Below are 24,496 nucleotides of genomic sequence, written 5' to 3'. Positions count from 1 at the left end.
AAATAATTCTGTATTTTACTAGGAGAGATATTCAAGCTTTAAAATTCTCTTATTCTAGATGTTAGAATAAAAATTATGCAGTATGTCCACACCAATGCATGGGCTGCAAAAAGGTAATTAAAAAATGATGCTGCCAAAGAGGTTTGTTGCCATACCCTGCCACTGCACATATGAGTGATGTTTTACATCACTCACTCAGCTACTCTGTACCATCTTTGCTTTCAACCCAAGCAAATGCAATAGCAGACTTGGGCAGATTTATTAGCATTTGTTACCATATCAGTGGAGCTGAATGACCCCGTTGCTAGGATTTTTTAAAAACAGATTTTTCAAGTGGGGCTAAATATGGTTTTTAGTGCCCTGGTAGCCAAGAATTTCTTTCTTTTTTTTTTTTTTTTTTTGGTGGCAAAGAAAGAATCTAATTGGTCCTATTGCCAATTTCTTGAAACCCTCTAACATTATAACACCCTGATGGAGGAACTGTCAGGGTGTTGAGATAGCTGCCACATCCAGGCAGCCCCTTTTTTGAGGCAAAGTGCTGTTAAAGAACAACAAAAACCCTGAAGGACAGATGCTGTGATAAGCACCTGATGCTTCTAAGGGCTGTCAGGCTGAGTTCTGGCTTGGCTTGTCTCCTGTCTGCACCAGAGTACAACAGCAAATGTTTGATATCTTAAGGCTCAGTAAATGTGCAGAGATTTCTGGCTCTGAACTACCCATTAAGGAGTCAAGAATTTCTGAGACTTGGGGGCAGAGGCAAAGGAGGAGAACACCAAGTACAGCATGAAGGTTACATGCAGGCAGGGAGATTTTCTGTCTCTGATCACTCTTTAGGTTTTTGTTCCAGTTCTACCACATCTTTTTTGAGGGAGTGATTTGGATCTCAGCTCACTGTCAGCAACACTTCTTGAGTTTGGGCAAAGATAGAGGAAACGTGGATTGTTGTAATGAAGGTCCTGTAACAGGACTGGACTGAGTAAGGAGAATTTGGTGCCATTAAAATCACCATTAGGGATTTTAATAGGACCTGAAATGCCATTCTGAGGAGCAAGCTGAGGTTTAGATACTGTGAGGTTGGAATTACTACCAGATTTCACTGTCACTGTAAGTGACTCAGCTGAATGGTATTCTGATTTTATTCAGGATTTTAGCTGATGGTGGAGCTGATGGAATGGAGAGACACCCTCTACCTTTGCAGAGAACACCCAGCTAGAGCTGGGATTGCAAGCTTGCTCTTAGACAGAATTAGGAGTCAAAATAACCTTGGCAAATTGCTGGTGGTAATCTGAAAACATAGAATGTAATTGAGTACAGGAAATTAGAGAGCTCTTCACTTGGCCAGACATAATTAACTTCATAAATACACATCAGTGACCTCCCATAGCAGAGGAGGCAAAGGGTGGCAGTCAATCATACATCATATCTGAGCATGTCAAGAGTGCCATGATTTACTGAACTAAATTCAATAATAATAAATGCACTAAATGAACTAAATAAATGCACTAAATTCAGCTGCAGAACAGAAATCTTCCTGAAAAATAATCCTCCCATGCTTTTCAGCACTGAGGGGGGGCTTGCCAAGTAAGATATAATATGATGTTCAGTTTAATCCCTGCACTTCAGGAAAGAATTCACAAGTTATAAGGAGTCAAGAGCAATAACAAAGATCAGAAGTCTAGAAAACCTGGCATTTTGTGAAAGATTGGACAAATTAGAGGTGATATTCCAAAGAAAGAAGACTGAAGTGGACTGTAACAGGTCTCAAGTACCTGAAGAGCGAATGGGAGAATTTGTTCTCTGTACCTGTAATGTATAGGATGGGAAATAATGGACTCAAATTGGAAAAGGGAATATTCCAGATACATATCAGAAAAAAATAAACTAGTGAAACATTGAACTGGAAGTCATGCAATGGACAGTGTTCAAGGTCATTCAACTGGAATGGAAAACTGTTCCATCAGTGGGGAAGGGCAAAGGTAGAATTGTGTATTTTGAGGTGAGAGAGCCTAGATAATTTTTGAGATCTTTTTTTCATGCATGTGGTATCAGAATGTTTTATTTGGGATGGTTTGTTGTTCATTCCCCTCCTTTCTGAATTCCTTTCCTTTTAAGTCTTTGCCTTTTTGACCATCCCTGAGTGGAGGCATTTGGCATGCAGTCAGTCACAGCATCTCTTTGATCTCATCTGAATAGGGAGAGCTTTGTATAAATCCTTGTTTTTCCTCACTTTGCATACATTTATGTTTTCAGTATTGAATTTTATCTACCATTTTTATGCTAAATGCAGTGGGTATCATTTTTGCTTCTTTCTGGTCAGCCTTAGTTTTTATTAGTTTCATTACCATAATATTGTATTTTAGGCATACTGTGTCATCGGTTTCTTTTCCCTTTATTCATATTACCAGAATTGTTCTTAAATTGTTCAGCCTTTTTCCTCTCTCCTTTGCTAAATTTGAAAGCTGAAGTATCTCAGTTACAAGTCTGTTGCTGGTGGAAGAGCAAGTCAGGAAACTGATGGGAATCTTTGATCAGAGATCCTCTGCATGCAAGATCTTGGGTGAGGGGAACTTAGCTGCTACATTTTAAATTACTTTTACTACTAAGATGTATTATTCTGGGGTTTGTGAAGGTTATGGCTACAACCTGAGCAATTTCCTGGAAAAAAAAAAAAAAAAAAAGAAAAGAAAAAAAGGATGTGAACAAACACAAGGCTTAATATTAAGATTTTTGTTATAAAAGAAGCAGGAGAGGTCACAGTGGTTGTCTGACCTTTCTTTCATTTCAGTTCTCAAGACATATTCATTTATGAAGAAAAAGATGGACAGATTTTACTTTTCTAAGAAAGCTGTCAGGTTTTTATAAAGTGCTGGGATTATTTGGATCAAGGTCTGGGTCAAGATTAAACAACCACAAGATTTGTTCTCACTCAGAGTCTGATATTCAGAAATAATGAGCAATCCAATTTTAACCAAATATTGTGGGATTTTTCATGGGTTTTTTTCCTTTTTCTGTGGAAACTGTCTGCTGTCTTGAAAGTATAATTCTTTTCTCTGTGTTAAAAACAAACAGGGACTATCTCCTGGGAGGGGTGTGTGTATGTCTGTCTGTAGGCTTTAATTTTTACAGACTGCAGAATTTCAGTTCAGGACTGAGGCTCTTTATTCTGCTAACAAATTATTCCCTTCCACTTACTCTGTCAGAGCTTAATATTCTTGGTGAGGAAGTTATGGCTCCCTCCCCCCAGCTGGTGCTAACTTGGAGGCTAATAAGTGACCTAATACCTTCTTAAAAATGGAGGAATTTATCAGCTGGAGATAAATCAGCAGACATCCTTCCTGGGGGAACAGGATTTGAAATGAGGACTTTATCTTTGAGTGCAAGCTGTGTCCCCGAGTCATAGCAAAGTGGAGTTGAGATTCATTACAAAGTGTTCAGGCATCACCATCATGTGCCTAATGAATAAAATCACTTTTTTGGACTTCAGTTCCTTCCAGGTTCTGCCGTGGAGCAAAGCTCCCCTGTGCCATGTGCTCTATGAACTCACAGCAAAGTCCCTGCTCAGATTTTCCAGAGTGTCCCAGGCTCTGCTGCTTTCCCATTTTCCTCTCTTTCAGATTCAGGATTGGGAAATTTTTATTTTATTTAAGAGTGGATTGTTTGAAACAAGGCAAGGCTGCTGCTGAAGCTACAGATTTTTTTAAAGACATTGAAGTACAAGGGAGGGAAACATCCTTCAGAGCATCTGTAGTTACACAGGAGCTTTTTAGATTTTAAAAAGGTAAAAGGTGTGAAATCTTGCCTATCACTTTGTGCAAACAAACATTAAAATTAATAAATTTTCCATTAATTAAAGATTATATTAAATAGATCATAAATACCTAACTACTATTTAGATTTAGGCTTCAAGTTTGGTTGTTGGTTCCAGATGCTGCATATATTTAAGATCTGTCTGTGCATTCAGTATGTAAAAAAACTGTAATTTAGAGACAAACTGTGTCACTTTTCATGGCAATATTGGTTGTTTGGTGCCTCTTTTCATGCTACACTATTATTTTACATGTATTTTCTTTTTATCTTATCTACTTTGTAGTCAGTATTTAAAAAACACACTTTCTGTGTAGCCTTTGGGAGAGAATAAACCCCACCAGTATTGAGCAGCTTCTTGCTCTTCTGAAAATCTGAATTTACTGATAGAAACAGTTTCTGTCTAATAGTAGAGGATATCTCTGGATGTTAGTTGGATTGATTTAGTTCCTTAAGAATGGAACTTTCCCTGCTGATTTTTGGTTGGGTGAAAATTTTGCAAACTATTAAAACCAACAATAACAACAAACTGTGATTCTAGAGAAGAGTCCTAAATAAGACAGAATGGCACCCAGGAAATATAAATCTTCCTGATTATTCTTTTGGGGCCAACTAATTATTAATTTTCCTGCAAAGAAACACTTCCTGCTACTCAGTGTGTGCAATCCCTTGCTTAATTTCATACTGATGCTTCCAGGAAAGTTGTGTGTTCTTTTTAAACCCATCCTTAATTACTGATGTTGTCAAGATGTTTAAGATGCTCATGAGGCTTTACAGAGTTTCTTGTTAGCTGACAACAGGAATTAATATTAATAATTCTGTTGCAGTATTTCTGAACACAGCCACTCTGTTGCAAACCTTGGTGACTGCTGGGATGGGTGCAGGGAGATTCCTCTTCCAAGTTTGCTCTTGAAGTTGTGGATTAGCTCTGAACAATTCAGCAGAAATTCTTATTATTGGTTTTGTTTCTGGAGATTCTTTGCCTACTGTAAAAACAACCTGACCAATCTTGTTTCTTAACAGGCTTGGAACTGGTTTTATTGAAATGCAGTCACCAAGGTGTCATGAAAATGTATGTAGAGGGGAAAAGGCTTGCACATTTTCTTTTCTTAAGAGAACTTGAGGCCAAGAGTAGCAAAACAAAGTAAAATTGGAATAAAAGAGCAAAATCAGCTTCCAATTGAATCTAGCTTGAACTTTTAAATGTAGCATTAGAATGGATAACAATAAAGTCTTGATGTGTTGACCTGCACTTAAAGTTTGAAAGTTCATTTGCTCCTCCTACCATTATTGTATTTTAAAGGTCAGGCTGACCAAAGAAAATTGCCTTGAAGGAGCCCAGGATTTACATATTGAATGGAAAAAGTGCAAGATCATAATTTCTTGCTAGCACAATCTTTAGCAGTACATTGCAGTGATCCCAGAGTCACTGCAGAAGGGCTCAAGCATATTAGGTATGTTAAAGCCATTTGCAGTCAGGCAAAACCATAAGGCAGAATACTCTTGAATATTCTTGAAATCTTCAAAATATTCTTGAAAATACTCTTGAAATCAAGAATACTTGAGTTTAAATTCACAGTAGTTGGCCATAGTGGGCTTTAATTCAGCTCAATTATTTTGTGAATAAGAGAATTTATTTGAGCCAAGCAAGAATCCAGTGTGGTTGTGATCTGCTGGGGCAGCAGGATCAGCAGGGACTCTTGTTCAGGATGGGACAGTGTTCTTACCTAAACCCAAAAATCCCTGAGGATGCTGCAGAGCACAGAGCAGCTGTGCTTGTGGCAGAGGAGACTCAGCAATCAGCAGCAGATGTGGCAGTGAATCTTTCTAGTTCAGACCTGGCCTCAAGTACAGTTTAAACCTGATCCAAAATGAAGAGGTTTTTTTTTTTACAGTAGGCTTTTAGGTCTCTTTTATTTCTGCTTCTTCTGGTGACACCTCCAAAAATTCATCCACAAGCAATAAAGAAATGTTTTGGCTTCAGTCACAGTCTGAACACATCATTCTGCCATCCTTGTGGACAATTCCCATAAATAAAATATTACCTGATTTTAATTGAGAGATGTCTTATTGAAACTGATGTTCAGTGATGGAGAATCCTGTCCTATAGTGATTCGACAGCAAAATTGCCTTGTGTTTATCTCTCCAGAATGTACCAAGGTTAATCTACATATTGCACTATATAAATGTAATTCCCTTTACGTTTATAAAGGAATCTTTCCTGTAGCAACTCAGGATCATGTGCTTCATAAAAGACAGAAGGAGAATTAATTGCTTTGTTCTTTATTTGTGTTCATGTAATACACAATAAAAAGCAAAAATGAGAAGTTATCTAGAAAGAGTGCAGGAGATGCATTCATATTGAAATGCAACTTGGAAAAAATGATTAATTAGAAACAAAAAAAGAGATTTAATTTTATCTATGATAAAAGTATACAAACCCTACCCAGCCCAACTAGAAACATGCTCCTTGAAGCAGCAGAATACTTCTCAGCCTAATGTGCAATCTTTCAAGTGGCAGAGTGGAAGAATTTTTGTTTGGTTTGACAAAGTGTTGTTCTTCTAATCCTTTGCTCTGCTTAACCAACATTTCCACTGATAGACACTAATCTTAGTACTTCTCTTCCCAGTCTCCAGAGTCTCCTAGGTTATACTACAGATAGTATATTTACAAGCTGTTACATATTCCCTGTGGTAACTGCCTGAAACTTTCCATATTGTACATTCAGAGGGATTTATTGACAAATTTTTCATCTTTGTGAGTCAATATTTTTTTTTTCTTTTCTTAGTTACGGAGTTTTCCTAGTTATAAAGTACACATTTCTATTGACTGTGTGCATGGCTCTGAGGACAAAAAATTGAACTGCATCCTCAAAGACTGTTGGGTGGTTTTCAACCTGTCTGGTGGTGTTTGTCAAGAATGTTCTTTTCTTGAGCAGTGAAGAAAGTCATGTTACAGAACAGTTATATTCTCCTCTGGAACAGTTCTATTAGAGAGCCTTGGCATTTTGCAAAGGCTTCTGTTCATAATTCAAGAAAAGATATCTAGAAGGTGCTTTTTAGGAACCTACTAGGGAAAAAAAACCTACTTAAAAACAATTTCTAGCAGCAACAGCCAACTGAGGTAATTGGTGTAAAATTTAATATGGAATTATATGTTGTTAAGGATGACATCCTTGTTAAATAGCTTATTGTTAAAAATACAGCCTGAAGTTGATATACTCTAATGGTAATTATACATAGGTTCTTTAACAAAAAACCTGATTTTGTGTGGCTTTGCTTGTGCTGGAATGTGTTGAGAAACAGCTCAATGCCACTCATAATGTTATGTTTCAGCCATAACACCTTCTTTTGGGCACCTGCTCTTCTGCCATTTGCTCCTTACTGGGAACATATATATCAGGATCTTTTCTTTTTCATCCCTTAAACCTTTCCTTGGCTGTCACTGCCCTTCAGAGCTTTAATGCTGTCTGTCTTTCTTCATAGGGTTAAGGTTGATCCATAGTTATTGTTACTGCATAACTATTCAGAAACTTGATCCTGGTTAAGGAACAGTGGATTACAAAGGGCAATTTCATTTGCAGCAGGAGGGGAAAATAATGTGCTCTCTTTACCATGGTGTAAAGAGAGGGGAAAACCTCAAACCTAAATTCAGTTTTCAGGTAGGCAGACAAATGCCTAGTTCTGTGGTGGTGAGAAAGGTTTAGGTACCATCTGCAGTGGGATAATTAGTTGTATTACTCATGGTTTTGTTGTAACAAACAATGAAAAAAAATGTTGATGTCTACTCAAGTAGATTTATCCATGGAATGTGTGGGACAGAAGGTATGTTAGGTCTGTGTGGGATAACGTTGCTGCTCTCTGTGCTCCTGACAAAAAAAAAAAAAGATCAGCAGAAGCAGTACAGAGATGGTTTCTGTTCTTGGCAAATCCTGGGAGGAAGCCTGTACTGGAGAAAAGTACTGGGAGAAAGAACTGGAAAAGTTCTACTTTACCATGTCTAGAATTCTGTTTCTGAATAGGTAATTTGCATTAGCAAGCTGTACTGCCACAGCAGGTTCCCAGTGATGGAATTCTAAAATAAAATCAGCTGTATTTGTGCTCCTGCATAGCTCAGTACCCTTTTAATGCATGGGGTATGCTTTGTTGAATAGTGATATCCCTCCCAGCCCTAATGGTTGTCCTCTAGTGGCAGATACACCGTCTATATGGCCATCAAATGACAGCATTGCATCTCATTTTAGTTGAATCGTTAAAAGTTGAAAGCTTAGTCAGTTGGTATTAAAAAACCCAACATAAATAAACAAAGCAACCTTTCAGCAAACTCCCAAGTCTCTCCTGCAATTTGTCTGTAATAATGCAAGTGTACTCTTTCATTCTTTAGGATGCCTTTCCTTCCTATATTGCTGTGGACATAGCAAAGAGAAATTGAGTGCTTTGTCTCTTGATTGTAGATGAAATAAAAGCTTTGCCTTCTCAGCCTCTGTACAATCTATGGAGGACAAGGCAGGCTACAAAGCAGGTCAAAAACTCCAGATATCTGAATTTCAAGAGTAGTGGCTGAAGAATTGTGGCCAACTGCCCCAGGGGCTTGGTGTAAAGCTGCTGTTGGTTACTCTCTTGTCACTGCTTTGGGCAACAGGCTGAAGTGCACCCTCCAAAAATTTCCAGAGAACATCAGTCTGGGAGGAAGGTTGAAATGCAGAAAGCTGGGGCTGCCCTGAGGGGTTTCTCACCAGGCTGAGGGAATGGGCTGGCAGGAACTTAAGGAAGCTCAAGAAAAATCAGTGCAAAGCCCTGCAGTGGGATGGAGTGATCTGATGGCAGGATACAGGCTGGGGATGGGCTGCCTGAGCTCTGCTCTGCAGAAGGGGCTATAAGAATCATAGAATCATAGAATTGGCTGGGTTGGAAGGGACCTCAGAGATCATCGAGTCCAACCCTTGATCCACTCCCACTGCAGTTCCCAGCCCATGGCACTCAGTGCCACATCCAGGCTCTTTGGAAATATCTCCAGACACGGAGAATCCACTACTTCCCTGGGCAGCCCATTCCAATGCCTGATCACCCTCTCCAGAAAGAAATTCTTTCTCATCTCCAACCTAAACCTCCCCTGGCACAACTTGAGACCCTGCCCTCTTGTCTTGCTGAGAGTTGCCTGGGAAAAGAGCCCAACCCCCCCCTGGCTCCAACCTCCTTTCAGGGAGTTGTAGAGAGTGATGAGGTCTCCCCTGAGCCTCCTCTTCTCCAGCCTCAACACCCCCAGCTCCCTCAGCCCTTCCTCACAGCAATTCTGCTGGATCCCTTCACAGCCTCTCCTCATAGGGTCTGTGCTCGAGCCTGGTTGCCTCCTTTGGACCTGCTCCAGGACCTCAATCTCCTTCCTGAGCTGAGGGGCCCAGAACTGGACACAGGACTTGAGGTGTGGAATCCTACTGGACAGGAAATGGAACAGGAGATTTGCAGAGAAACATTATGGGAAAGAAAGGCAAACTCCTGCTGAATTTCTCTGGGGGGGCTTAGCATAAGGAGAGGGGCAAGGTAAGCGATTGGTCACCTCTGTGTAGGTGTATAACAACATCTCCAGTCCTGAGACTTCATTTGGGGCTCAGGAGTAAAGAAGTCATTGCTGTACTGGAATGAATCCTCATCTTACATGGAGTTGGCCCTGCTTGGATGAGGGCCAGGGCTAACCACCTACAGAGGTGTCTTTCAGACAAAATTAACTTCTGTTGACATATCCATAACATAATGGGTTTTGAATTTTAAGTTGGTGAAGGAGATTTTAGGCAGTGTGTGAAATATGCAAAATAAGCAGCTGAAAAAAGCACCATGCAGGGAATACTCTTCTGTCTTTTTGAGGGAGAATTTCTAGGTGTTGTGTTTTTACAGTCTCTGCAGTGTTTTCTTTGCTGTTCACAATGTAAGCACGACTGGAATTGAATGGTGGAGGTGTGGCTATTGATGCTGTTGTGTGTGTCTTTCAAGACTCCATTTCAAATGATTTCAGAGCTGAAACAATTGGCAAACTGAACTGGAAAGACTGAGATTTTGGAAGCTGGCATCACCATGAAATAGGTGACTGAAGGTAAAATGTGCCAGCATCTGGAAATCCATGAGCAGAAATGTTATTTTGTTCAAAGCCTGTAATTCAAGTTGTTCTTCTTCTAAGCTGGGTACCTGAGTGTGTGCTTATGAGTTGATTAAGGGTAAAAAATGATGGGGAAGAAAAATATAAACTATAATTGTGTGGTCTCATCTGGTCTGTCTCAGTTCAGGCCGTTTTGAAGAGTTATGTTTTAATTTAAACAAATTTAGTTTGGATGAGGATGTAAATAACATGGTAATAATATTGATTTTAACATGTTCAAACTTTGCCCTAAAGAATTCTGTACAGTCTTTTTAGAAAAAAATATTTTCTTCATTTTCTTGGTAGTAATTTTAAGCAATTTTCCTCCTATTCTCCAGTTGTTTGTTATTAAAAACAAACAAAACAAAACACAAGGAAAAGCAAACACCAAAACAAAGCCCTAAGAAGTTAATTTCATTGTTCTTCATAGTATTGGAAACAGAATTCTGAGAAAATAAACCAATATCCATTTAGGGGGGGGATTTTGATTTAATGTTGTTGTATAGATTGAGTGGAAGATTGCTTGCTTTTGTTTCCTGTTGCTCTTTATTGGAAAAGTTTTCATGAAAAAAATACATATTACTTACTAGAGAGAAATTCAAGTATTAACTCCCTGCCTGTATCTGAAGTATTTTACTTCCACTATTTTACATGAAGTGAAACTGAAACTCCAGGGAATCATTTTCCCTGATTTTTTTAGTGATGTGTAAGATTGCTTTAAATGCTATAAAGCTAAGTTCACAAACAATACCATTCCCCTTGGGAAACTCTTGGAGGCTCTGTCAGTAGGTAATGGAGGATGCTCCCAGGAGTTCCAGCTTTTCCTCTGCCTGCTGGAAGCCTGAGGAAATCAGCACATCTGGGAGAAACTTAGAAGTGCTACCTGCTTTCCTAGTTCCTTCCTATTTTGGTTGAGTTAAAGATTATCTAAATCCACTTATTTTCTCTAATAGTGTCAAAAAAAAAAAAAAAGAAAAAGCAAAAAACAAAACCAAAGATAGGGAATATTAAAGCTTGTATTCTAGATACAATGTCTGTTAAGATAAGAAAAAAACTTTTGTTTTTTCCCCTTCAACATAACCTTAGAATTAGTTAAAAAAAGCTGGAGCAAGGAAGGTGCCCTCTCTTTTCCTTTTTTCTTTTCTCCTGGCCAGTGCAACTCTTGCCTGCTTGTGGTTGAGTAAACCTTAAATAACGCTACCTATACATTTGATAACAGATTTTTAAACTAAAAAAGAGTGTGAAGAAAACGCTCCATTAACTCTCAACCAAGAAATCCTCTCAGTATTCCTGGTACCGACTCCCACAGGGATCCAGGAACAGAGCTCAAAGTACGGGAGAGCCCCGGGTTTCACCAGGAGCCTTCTGTATGGCTCTGTCTGTGATGTGCTGTGCCCTCCTGTGGTGGAATAATGAAATATCCTCCTGGAATGAGTCAGACACCCTTTGAATTTATTCCCTGTTTTACTATAGGACTGGGAGAAATAAAGACTTTTAGCTAAATGGGTGATACTTTGATGCGAAGGAGATTTTGGGTGGTTTTTTGTTGTTGGACACTTCTCAAAGGAGTAGAAATTAAACAGCTTGGCTTTTTGGTAATTTTTAAAGAGGGCAAAGTGGCTTCATTTCTGGTTGGTTAATACTCCTAAGTATAAGAGTGAAAACTCACTTGTTGATTTTCTCCTGCTGAATATATAATACCAATAGTCTTTTAATTTTGTGTTAATAATACATAGTGTGCATCTTAGGTGTTTGTAAGCTTGATTCTCAGTTCTGTATTCAGTTTTGAAATGAATTAATGAGTTTTTTTGCTTAATTTTTATTCCTTGTGATTCAGGTGGAGTGCTAGCAGCCTCTCCAGAGCTTTAGTTCCTTACAGCAAATTGGATAGGACAATCTCTTTTTTTAGGCTTATGAAAGGAGTGTAAAAAAGTTTCACCCCAAATTAAAAATTGGTAAAATTAGAGAAAAACAGGAAAATGCCCTTATGACCTCAGTGACATTTGCTGTTTTAATTAAAAAGGAAATGAGTAGATGTCAGTGGGGATTTGTAATAATCACTTACTAACTATGAGAAGTTAAATAAAGTTTTTTAAATGAAGAAAAATGACTTAATTCTGCTACTACTCAGTTCTTGCTAAGACCAAGCACTGACATTCTAACATTTCTATCTTCTATAAGAATCACAGAAACAGAGAGGAACAATTTAAGTTTTGTATTTTACTTGGGTTTTAGGTAATCAGATTAATCTGATTGTTTTATTGAAGACAGTTTTCTCAAACGTGACAGTAACCAATTGTGTAGTGACTCCACTCAGACATCCATTTAAGCTTTTCTAGCTTGTCAAAAACTGGAATTATCAAAAATCCCTAACAAGAGACTAGAAACCCATAATCTGGATGGGGTTTGTTTAGTTCTGCAAGAGAGTGGATCCCTGGGCAGGTCTTGGTGAAGTGAATCCATAGGAAGCTTGAGGAATATAAATGTTATCTCTCATGGGTGGAAAGTTAAGATAACCTCTTTCCTTTCTCCTAAGTAACTCCTTATGTGATGGAATTATAAGAAAAAAATGCTGGAATTCATATAGGCCTTCCAAATAGCATCACAGTACTTTAGTGCCAGTTAACAGTGGAACTTTGTCACGAAAAAAGAGAATTTAATTTTTTTTTTTTTTTGCACCTAATTTAATGCAAATTAGATGCAGAATACACCAGGGGAGACAACTTCTATTGATTCTTATTTCAGTTGTGGGAGAGTCAATTCAAACATATTGCAGGTTTGTGTGTCTGTTGTATAGAAGAGAATTTTTCAGAAAGTTTTGTAGGTGGAAAATAAATGGGGTTTTTATTTTTTATTGTTCTTCTTTTTGTTAACAGAATGAGTCGTAGGAAATTCCACAGAGAATAAATACTTGCTGAAGAACTTTTAAATACTTGCTGAAGAACTTTAAAAGTGCCTTATATAATATTGATTCATGTTGGCTGTGATATAAGCCTCTTGAATACTGATAAGAAAGCTATAAATTAACAGTAAGCATGTTATCTCTACATTACATCCTAAAGGTACATCATGTAGACAGAATAAAAATATGCAGATTTGTTCAGGAATTTGTATTTGGCAGCAGAAATGTGAATCAGAGCAGTTAGATTGGATTAAAATACACTGGCTCTTGTCAGTGTTGCCTGATTTATCCGTGTACTTTGCATCCAAAAGGCAGGTGTGTCCTCCCTGGCATTTTTCAACATCCTAGCTAATAATTTATATATTAGAGAGAAAAGTCTGCTGATCTATCAGTTCTTGCAACCAACAGGTATTTGCCAAGAGGGAAGGGAACTGGAAGGTGGACAAAAAGAGTGGGTTAAACCACTGGAATTTGGGGTGGATAATGAAAGTTGTAGTTGTCAATAAAAAGCTAAATATCTATATAACAGAAAAATAATTTCAGTTTTATGAATTTGCTGCACAGCTGGTGCTAATTGTGCAGAGCTGATTACAACAGTTAATTATGTAAGCTGCTATGATTTATGGGCTAAGGACAGTGGCAAATTAATTAAGATGGTAGAGAAATTTGAACATTATCAAAAAAAAGAGTTATATTAAGGGCTGATTCATACTTAGCAGAACATGTGTGTTCAAAATTCTATTAGTGTAAAAGGAAAAAAACCCACATTTTTTAATGTATTACTAGAGAATAAGCACAAAGAGAAAAAAACAAGTTAACTGCTTTTCTGTTCTCTATGGCATGGAGGAGAAGGGGTTGGATAAAGTCTTTTAGACTGCACTTAGCTCAGTAATATCTTGCAGCTGGATTAGGATTACCTGATGAGCTGCAGCTGAGATCCATATCAGAAAATGAATTAAATAAAGGGGTCGGGAGCTGCTGAGGGTCCTAATGATCAGATCCTTTTCTGTTCTCTATGGCATGGAGGAGAAGGGGTTGTTTAAAGTCTTTCAGACTGCAATTAGCTCAGTAATATTTTGCAGCTGGATTAGGATTACCTGATGAGCTACAGCTGAGAGCCATATCATACAATGAATTAAACAAAAGGGTCGGGGCTAGGAGCAGCTGAGGGTTCCCAGGATCAGCACCTGTGAGGACCTCCCGGGGTGAAGCTCTTTGCTCCAATACTCAGCCCCAGATCTGTCTAATGCTGAGCCCCTCAGCCACAACGGAGGGGACTGCGCCATTACGATGTTAAGAAAGGAGAAAGGAGCGGCTGTGAGACCTCAGGGCAGAGGAGAGGGGGAGAGCAACACAAGAGCAGAGAGACCAAGATCTGTGAGGAAGGAGGGGGAGAAGATCCCTGAGCAAAGGCTCCCCTGCAGCTCGTGGCGAGACGCCGGGCTGTCCCCCTGCAGCCCCTTGAGGAGCAGGGTGGAGCAGATATGGCCCTGCAGCCCCTTGAGGACCACAATGGAGCAGATATGGCCCTGAAGCCCCTTGAGGAGCAGGGTGGAGCAGCCGTGGATCTGCAGCCATGAAGGAGCCCATGTCAGGGGAGGTGTCTGCTCCCTCAGCAGCCGTGGCTCTGCGGGCAGCCCGCGCTGGAGCGGTCTCTGCCTGAGGGACTGCACCTGGCGGGAGGGACTCATGTCGGAGGGGTTCCTGAAGGACTCTCTCCCGTCAGAGGGACCCCGCCTTGGAGCAGGGGAAAGCTGAGAGGAACCCTCCTGCCTGAGGAGGAAGGAGAGGCAGAAACACTCTGAGGTACTGACCACAATCCCCACTCACTCCCTGTAGCCTTTGGGGTGGGGAGAAGGTAGAAGTTCTGGAACAAAGTGGGAAGACAAGAGAGGTAGAGGAAGGTCTTCCAGTTAATTTTTTTTTCTTCCTTTTCTCCTGTTCCTTTTCTCCTGTTCCTTTTCTCCTGTTCCTTTTCTCCTGTTCCTTTTCTCCTGTTCCTTTTCTCCTGTTCCTTTTCGTTGTTTTCTTTCCCGTTTTCTTTCCCTCTCCTGTTCCCTTTTCTTTTCCCTTTTCTTTTTCTTTGTTCCTCGTTCCTTTCTCCGTTCTCCTCCTTCCTTTCCTTTCTCCTCCTTCCTTTCCTTTCTCCTCCTTCCTTTCCTTTCTCCTCCTTCCTTGCCTTTCTCCTCCTTCCTTGCCTTTCTCCTCCTTCCTTTCTCTGTCATGTTTGCATCTGATTTGTGTTCCCCAAGCTGAGTCTGTTCTTCATGTGACCATAGATGGGGAGTGAAATTCATCCTGCCCTTGTCCTGACCCGTGAAGTTTTTAGTTGAAGATTCTCTATCTCATATTTTCTCTCTCTCGTTGTTGTATTTTCTCCTCCTCACCCCAGAGCATGGGGAAGGATCAATGGGCAGCCCCCTGGTTCTTTGTTAGGGCACAGGAGGTGTGCAGAGTTCATGAGGCAGAATCCCATCTGGTTTTGCTCTGGTTCTGGAGGGTCAAAGTGAAGAAGGTCAGAGTGTTCAGGTCTGTTATTGACTTCATTTTGAGTCTCATCTCCTTTAGCCCAGACCACGATTTGTTTCTCTCCCAAAGTATTTTAAAAACTCTTTGCTTCACTCTGCTGCCAAAAGAAACCAAAGCAACCAAGAAAACTCAACCCTGAGCCAGATTGGGAAGTGAGGTTCTTGTTTTCCAGGTAGTCACAGTGGGGTTTTTTTAGTGATACTGTTGCTTTTTTGTTTGTTTGTTTCTGTTTGGTGGTGTTTTTGTTTTATGATACAAACATTTTGGAAACAGGAGGATTCTGAAAACAAAGCTCAAGGGAATGCCATAAGTATAAGTGGTGAGGCAATAGGATAGTGCACTCGAGTGGAATGGTAGCTTTATATCTAGAAGCAAAAGGGCCTTTATACTAAAATGTCAGAGCTGTCTTTTTTTCAGGTCATTGAGTGTTTCCAGCAGCTTGGTGATATATGAGTTTAGCAGAAGAGAGGAGAAACCTGTAGCTGTTCACATTCAAAAAATGCCACTGGAAAGAACATGTCATATTTAGTTGAAAATAGAAGGGACATAGGGGAAAATACTATGGGGTTTTTTTGGGTTTTTTTGTGGTGTTTTTTATTTCCCTTGGTTATTTGGGTTTTTGTTGTTGTTGTTGTTTGGTTTTTGGTTTTTTTTCCAATAATAATCTTTCAGAGAAGCCCTTTGACACTGAGTTCACTTGTCACAGCAAAAAGTGTTTGTGTGACTGCTTTTCAGAATGCACAGATTTGCATAGCCCTATTTGATTTACCTGCTTTGGATTAATAAAAAAAAAACTGATTAATGCTGTCCACCCTCTCAAATGCTTTAACAGCCTTGGCTATGGATATTTCAAAATCATAGAATGATTTGGGTTGGAAGGGACCTTACGAAATCATCTGGTTGAGTTCTGCCATGTGCAGGACCTTTTTCCACCAGGATTGAGTTGCTCAAAGTCCTGTCCAACCTGATGCTGAATACATCCAGTGATGGGGCATCCACAGCTTCTCTGGTCAGCCTGTTCCAGTGTCTCATGATCCCACTTGCTGTGCTTTGGGTTCAAGCCAAGATTTGTCTGACTTTCTGGGCTGTAAACCCCCAATGCTGGCTCATTTTTCATTTACCAGTATCTCCAAAGGGCTGCTTTCAGTCCTTTCTTCATCCATTCTATCCTGAAGGAATAATAACAAAGCATCAGCTGTAGGTTAGTTATTACTGGCAAACCACAAGGATTAGTAGTAAAAATAAATATTTTCCTCAAAAATTTTCATTATAGGTAAATTTTGTAAGTTATAAGTGAATTTGTACATGTTGAAAATCTGTAAAACTTGAGTTTTATCCGATATTTAAGGAGATATTGAGGGTAGAGAAGGTGGAAGTACTGTAATTCTTAAACTTTTGGCCCATGCATTTCAGGAATCTTTAAGGAAAGCTTTAATTCACAGGGCTGGGAATGGTTTTCTCCAGTTGCTGACTTGAGGGTTAATTTGATGAGAATGTGATCCTAGCTCTGTCTCTTTCACTTCTGGCATTCCTGCCCACTCATGGCTTCTGTGGTAGGGAAGTCCATATAAATAGAATTTTCTGCTTTTAGCAAAGACATCCTTGCCTTTCTTTTGTGCTGCTGGAGCTGTATAAGGAAGACTTAATTCAGGATGGGACTGAACTATTAATTAGCAGAGTTCTGTTTTTCCAGCAGAGATCTGTAGAACTGTATGAAACTGCTTTAATAAAATAAGAGAGCAAGGTTCCCTTGTGTGATGACAAAGCCAGGATCATTATAGGGCTGCCAAATGAGCTTATGGTAATTATCAAGTGATATATTTGATAATTGCACAGAATTTTGGGTGAGGTCTGCATTAATTAGTAACAGAAGCTGATACATTCTTCTTTTTTTTGTACCAGCATGGGCAGGATATTTAAAATAAGCCAGTTAGCTTTAAAGCCTTGCCAGAAAACTGAGCTCGGTTCTAGTCTTGTGTTTTTTATTTTTTAATGAGTTTTCATGAGTGGTTTTCTTCTGTAAGGGTTGTGTTTTATGCAGAACCCAACCTGTTAGTGCAAAGACTGGAATCCAGAATTTCCCTTTTCCATGGGAATGTCTGAACCCCACCTTGGGGATGGTTTCTCTCCTACTGTACTGCCTTTTGTTCATGTGTGTTTTCCATCTCTTGCTCCTTGATGGTCCAGTTTCATTTAGAAAGAAGAAAACCCCACTATTCCAGTTAGTGTACAGTTGATTTATTACAGGACTTCATTGGGAATTGGGAGATCTCCTTTGTATCACACGGGTCCAAATTTCTACTTTCCTCTTTGTTTTTTATGAGGCCATCATATTAAAGTTTACAGAATATTTTAGGGAATCTTGAATGAAAACTGCTTTACAAAGGAAAGGTCATTGTACTCATACAAATCACTGAATGACTTGAGCCTGATATCCATTTTGAAGCTCTCTTGTTGCACTTCTGCCCATCTTTCTTGTATTGGAGGCCCCAGAACTGGGCATGATACTCAGGGGTCACTGCTACTAACTTGCTATCTGTGAAGGTCCCTCAGGTCCCTTGAAGCATTTAATTTATTCAGTACATGTGACAGTGGCATCATTTCAAGAGTGAAGGAAATAGCAGGGACACTTAATGAAGTGACCATCTCTTCTGTCATTAGTTGAGGGATCATTAAAACTGACAAAACTTTTTTTTTTTTTTTCCCCAAAGGTGACAACACTGGTTAACACAAGCAATAAAGGACCATCTGGCAAGAAGAAAGGGCGCTCAAAGAAGGCTCATGTGTTGGCAGCTTCAGTGGAGCAGGCAACTCAAAACTTCTTGGAAAAAGGGGATCAGATTGCCAAAGAGAGCCAGGATCTCAAGGAGGAATTGGTTGCTGCTGTAGAGGATGTACGCAAACAAGGTACGTGGTAGGAAGCTTGGTGACTCTTTTATTTGATGTTTTTCCAGATTCCCTCAAAAAAACCCAAGTGAATCAGCTGTTCTGATGTAATGTAATTAAAACTGAGTTCTGTATTACACTGTATTTGTAATATGGTAGCTAAGTATTAAAATAGATGCACCTTAATGAGTCGCAATGAGTATAAAGAATGTTCTAACTCTGGGTAAAAAAAAAAAAATAAATCTTTATTTTTTCCTTTCAGCTGTTCTAGCACCAAATACCAAACTCGAATATTATTTAGCTGCCATGCTGCCCAATGCCAAAGTTTGCTGTTTTCAATTCTCTTTTTATTCTGCTGTGTAGCAAAATGAACATGATTCACTTTGCTACACTTGAGCAGTGCTTTAATGCCTGTGAATGCAAATGTAGAATTAGGATTATGGTGCATATGTTTCTTAAAAATCTATCAAGTATCAGCCAAACAGTACAGCATTATGTACTTGTGTACACAGTGACACAGAAAAATTGCTTAGCAGGGGACTCAGGCTTGGTATTATACCATTTTCTTTACTGGCAGTAGTAGTCTTGGCTTTTCAAAGTTTAATGTTTGATATTATAAGAAAAGTGCATTCAAATAAGGCTTTGAAATTTTGAAAATAATATGGATATCCATGACACCATAGATATTATCTGACAAGTTTCCTTCACAAGGGAAAATGTATGTTAAATGCTTTCAAATTTACATGTGTGGTAGAGGAAAAATACGTTTCCATTACATACCCATAAAAAACCCTTCCTTGTTATTGCCTCCGAATGTAATTATGTTTATTGCAGCATAACTAAGTACCTTTTAGGTTTTTTCCATTATAAATCCTATTATCTAACAACACCATCTGCCAGCATCGTCAGTCTTGGATCTTCAGAACAAGACTATCACATCTCCAACTGAGATTTTAAAAAGAATTTAAAAGACTTCAGTATAAAATACTGATTTTCAGTGAGTTTGTCTCCCAGCACTCATACACTTACGATGTATTCAGTTCAAGAAAATTGGACTCAAATGGTCATATGAGCAGGCAGGGTTAAAACCTCATCTAGATAAACACTGATTAGTGAATGTTCCAGTCTGATTTAACCTGAGGTGATTTTTTTCCTCCTAACCACTTTGTGTTTGGTTTCAGTGTTTTCCTGTTCCTGTGTTGTTTGTTTTTTGTTTTTTTTTTTAAATATTCAGTTGTCAGCACATCAGAGTTAGTCAAGTACTTGCTGTATACTCTGTGTAGTGTGTTTTGCCAGTATTCTGGAGGGTGGTGCAGTATTATTGTTTTTTTCTTAATTTATTCAGGATTTTGATACCAGTGCCTGCTTGTTCTTCTGTATACAACTTCACCTTCTTGTTGCTTACATTATTCCTGTTCCTGTGTGGTTTTGTTTGTTTGTTTGTTTGTTTTTAAATATTCAGTTGTCAGCACATCAGAGTAAGTATTTGCTGCTGCATAATCTGTGTAGTGTTATGCCAGTATTCTGGAGGGTGGTGCAGTATTATTGGTTTTTTCTTAATTTATTCAGGATTTTGATACCACTGCCTGCTTGTTCTTCTGTCAACAACTTCACCTTCTTGTTGCTTACATTACTTCCTTTGTGTTATGTCAAATTCTAATGCAGCATCTTTAGTGCTGATGTGAGTGGAGTGCCCCTGTTCTCTGTGAATTTATCACTCTCATTCTGACCCAGTTTGCTGCATTCTCCCAAGGGAACTTCTCCTGAGGTGAAGTCATCCACCTAACCTGTTGCTTACTCTCTGATCAAGGCAAATGGGCCACATTCCTTAGCATGGTATCAGAGCTCCTATTCTCTTCCATTATCATTAGAACTTTCCAGTAGTTAACAGTGATTGCTTTGTAGAATTAGTGGTTACAATTTTGGTTTTCATCTCAATGGAATTTATGACTTTTTAATAATAAGCCTTTTATTCTTGCTTTTAATCTGTATTTAAAAACACAGGAAGCAGAGAAAGAAAAAAAAGACCTGAAACAGTATTACACAGAATGATTGAGGCATTCATCTTTTGTCAACACTGCAGGCTAGGAAAAAGTCTGTTGGAAAAGTGGAGCAACTTTTTTGGGTCTGTACAACGTGAGTCCATAATTAGGAGAGCAGGAGACACCAAACACCATTATTGGCCCACATGAGCCATGTAAACCAGAGCAGCCTGAGTGAACTGATATGTTTAGCTCAGTGACATACAGAGCTGGATTAATCAACTGGGCTTTTTTTCCAAAATATTGCCAGTTGATTTTCTGGCATAATTCCAGCTTGGGTAATTATGCCATCAACCTAAAAAAGTCCCCTGGAGTTACAGCTGGCTCTGGTGTGCTCCTCATTTCCTGCCCTATATTGCTGAATACTCTTATGTGGTACTTTAGGCACTTGTTGCAATTCACCCCAGGGAGAGTTGCTTTCCATTGCTAGGTATGAAATGAATGCACTGTATCATTGGGAAAAAACCTTGGAATGCAAAGGCTATATAGCTTCAAGATGCTTGTTACTTTAATAATGTGGAAGGGTAAAATATATGGGGATAGCTCTGTGAAACTCTAAGTTTTGATCTGCAAAGTGGAGTTCTAAAAACACAACTAAAAGCAATCTTACATTAAAATATAAATAATTAAATTGTGTAGTTAAACATATTTTACATTTAACATAAAATCCTTAGCTGATTACATTCTACTCTGGTTTGTTTGGTTAATAAGAATTCAGCTAATGGATGCAGACTTAATCACTCTTTCTCTGCTAGTTCTGCAGCATTTTAGTGTATGAAGTATAAGGGAGTGGAATTACTTCACAAAGGTGTTTCTGTAGAAACCACTAACAGCCCTGTCACATTATAGCTGTAAGTCAACATAGGAGAGAAGGAAATTCTTTTTCTAGAGAAAGCAGATGGAGAAATATTGTCTGTTTTCTGAGTTTAAGTTTCAACTCGTGAGTCCCTGCAACAGAATTCAGAATGCAGGGATGATCTGCAATTGAAAGTATTAAAAAATGTCTCTTATTATAAAAACTAAGCACTGATTACTTTGGGGCTTTGGGGGCATTTTTCTGAGTCTTTCTGGCTGATTGTAATTCCCAAAGTCTGAGTTGAATTTAGGAACTCTAGGATATTGGGTTTGAATCTGGCAAGTATGATGGAGGAATAATGGATCCTTTAAAAAAAACCAAAACCCAAAACCCCATAGTACTGGTATTTTATGATTAGAATTTGCCTACATAACCTCAGCTAGGGTTTCTTACCTAAGCTAGGGCCTAGAGAAATGTCTGGTTTTCAGAAAAATATATCTGGTATTCTCACTTAAACCCATGTTTGTTCTCCCTGCATTATTTAGAATACTTTTCAATTCCGGTGTATGAAGATGTTTTGGGTTTTTTGAGTGGGGTTTTTTTGTTGTGGTGTTTTTTTGTTGTTGTTGTTGTTTTTGGTGGGTTTTTTGTTTTGTGGGGGTCTTTTGGTTATAGAAGTTAGTAAGCATTATTTCTAGATAGAGAAAAAGTGTGTGTGTAAAAAGAAATCACTGAAAAGCTGTTATTTTAGATCAACTAGACTGTGTGATTTCTGAAAGATGAAGTGAGGCTTTTGGTCAGTCCTGCTGAATGGGAGGATGAATCTCAGTCTACACTTTTGAAAGAATCTGTATGTATAATAAGCACATTTTCTACTTTGTCAATAGCATCTATGCTATTGGCAACTTGTTTTGTTCCAGTCTCCTGTCCAACAGGAAGCTTTGAACATGTAGATTTAAAGCCTTATATTTAGCAAGTCACTGAAGCTATAGTCTAAAAAGTTTTATCTTGTTATTCAAAAATATTCATAATGTATTTTGAATTGCTTGTTGCACTTGGAAGTGACTTCAATTGTTATTCATCTTTGCAGTGCTCATCCTGAGAAATGTGGCATGCTAAATGTCATTCTATGCAAATAGGCTAATGCCAGCTCTTCCAGACCCTTTTCAAACCATTAATTATCTTCAGCTCTCAGAGTATTCAGTTTCTGAAAGACATTAATGTTCCTTTTCTAAAATGATTTAAAACACTTCTGATGAAAGCTCGGGCACTGTACAGAATCTCAAGGAGCTGTTGTACAGATAAGGAGTGACAGAGGTTGCCAGATCCAGTGGTGAGGCTGCTCCATGACCCCAGATCCAAGCAGGAGGGGTGTTGGGTGTTTCCATTCCCAGGAGGCACATGAACACCAGCACAGCTCCTGTGTAGCTGTGTGTATGACTGAACACATGCATCAGACACCCAGCACTCCCTGTTCTATCAAACACTCACACAAGTTGCCCAGAGAGGTGGTGGATGCCCCATCCTTGGAAATATTCAAGGTCAAGAGGGCTCTGAGCAACCTGGTCTGGTTGAAGATGTCCCTGCTCACTGCAGTGGGGTTGGACCAGATGAGCTTTAAAGGTGCCTTCCAGCCCCAATCATTCTGTCATTCCATGAAACAAACCCGACAGCACCAAGTGTCTTATCCTCTTCCCCTCTCTGCCTGATTAAGATTGAAGGTGCCTTAGTGGGAAACCCCAACTTTTGTGTAGATAATGCAGATCCCTTCAGCAGCTGGGTTCAGCTTCTTGGGCTGCCCCATAGCTGCTCATCCCAGTTCTCCAATTCCCAAGGGCACAGACAGACACCTGGAAGCAGATGTCTCAGTCAGCTTCCAGATGCTGTGATCTCTTCCACAGCTGGAAATCAGAAAATGGCCAGGCAGCATTTACCAGTGATTTGTTGACACACAGCTGGCCCCTATTATCCTCTTATCCCACAATTTTCTCATGTTTGTTCCTCCCCCAAATACATCTTGGTCCTTCCTTGTCTCTACCTTTTGATCCTCCCCTAAAAATCTTGTTACCAGTCTTGTGCAGTCCTAAAATGTTGTTCTTTTGAATCCCATAATGAGTCCTGTAGCCTGGAGCAGGAAGCTAAAACCAGAGGGAAATGAAATGCACGGAGGTGATTTTCTGTACATGTCCTTAATGGTTCAATCACTTGGGAAGGTGCTGGAAGGAACTGGTGATGATGGTTCTTGGTAAAGCCAACTGTCTAAGAGCCTTTACTTATTCTCTGCACCATTTTCAAAAGATTTCTTTCTCTTCCATCCTTGGCTGAGCTTTTCCAGTATTCATTTCACTTTGACTATTTTGTTTAAGCTCGTGTTAGTTTGAATTTACAAAAGCAACTTTCAACTCACAGAAAGGTTTGCTACAAAGGGTAGTTGGTGTTTGATACATTGCCCAAGCATGACAGTTTGAGAGAGATTTTACAAAATCAGAGATATATGTTTGAAAAACATTATAAATTCATGTATTAGGTGATTTTTCTTTTTTCCTACTATATTTATTTACATTGTCTTGCAATTTTAGTACTGTCATGATTCTGTAGCAGGGAGGAATGAAGTTGCTGCAGAGCTTCAACTTCTGACAGTTGTCAAAAAATTAAATTATACTCACAAATTTAGTGTTAGAGAAATAGTGTTCCTCCCAGAACTATTTGACTCAAATTCTAAAATCAGATCCTAAGATTACTGCTTGTTACTTTAGAAGCAATATTTCTCTTAAGGAGGGTTTTAATTGAGAAAAGATATCAGAAATACACTCATTGTAAAAAATAGAAAAAAAAAATATTAAGGGCTTGTAACTGGGGCATATTTTGGAGTAAATATTTTACACCACCCATGCCAGGATAGTGTTAGTGTGCATGAGATTTCTGAATTCAGGTCAGATTTAGAAAATAGTTATACTAGGATTGGAAAAAAAAAAAAAAAAGATCTTTTTACTACTTGTGTTTCCAAATTGGAAGAGGTGCCACAGCCAGTTTATCTTGCCCTGTTCTGGCTTCCAGCAGTAATTCCAAAGCTGGGAAGGGCTTAGTCCCCAGTCAGTAATCTCCAGCAGTATTAAATGCACAGCCTTTTCAATTAAGTTTTGAGCTAACTACCAACCATGTTCTGCAAGAAGATTTTCTGGCATGTATGAAATCTGTATTTAAGTCCTCTCTGTGAATAATTTAATACAGAGATTTAAATTGAAGCCTCTGACCCCTCAGAAGAACACTGTGATGCTGAAGCTGTAGAGCACCATGGGATGAGCATCTCAGCCTCTCCTTTTGAAGCTGTTCTAATTTATGTGCTAGTAAAACATTGTCTGGATCACAGCTGTGTGCTCAAAATCACCATTGACTCATTGGGCAGA

At 39.0% G+C, this 24,496-nt stretch overlaps 1 protein-coding gene across 1 annotated transcript in view; it reads left to right on the top strand.

Moving 5' to 3' along the window:
* The window catches only part of CTNNA2 (catenin alpha 2), a 381,969-nt gene that overhangs the window by 16,331 nt on the left and 341,142 nt on the right, over positions 1 to 24,496 (top strand). The window contains 1 exon segment of the mRNA XM_030450894.1: positions 18,077 to 18,272. Coding sequence (XP_030306754.1) covers positions 18,077 to 18,272 — 196 coding nt within the window.

The sequence above is a fragment of the Calypte anna genome, chromosome 4B (genome assembly GCF_003957555.1).
Source record: "Calypte anna isolate BGI_N300 chromosome 4B, bCalAnn1_v1.p, whole genome shotgun sequence".
NCBI lineage: Eukaryota > Metazoa > Chordata > Aves > Apodiformes > Trochilidae > Calypte > Calypte anna.
This window is presented reverse-complemented; position numbering and strand designations above follow the sequence as displayed.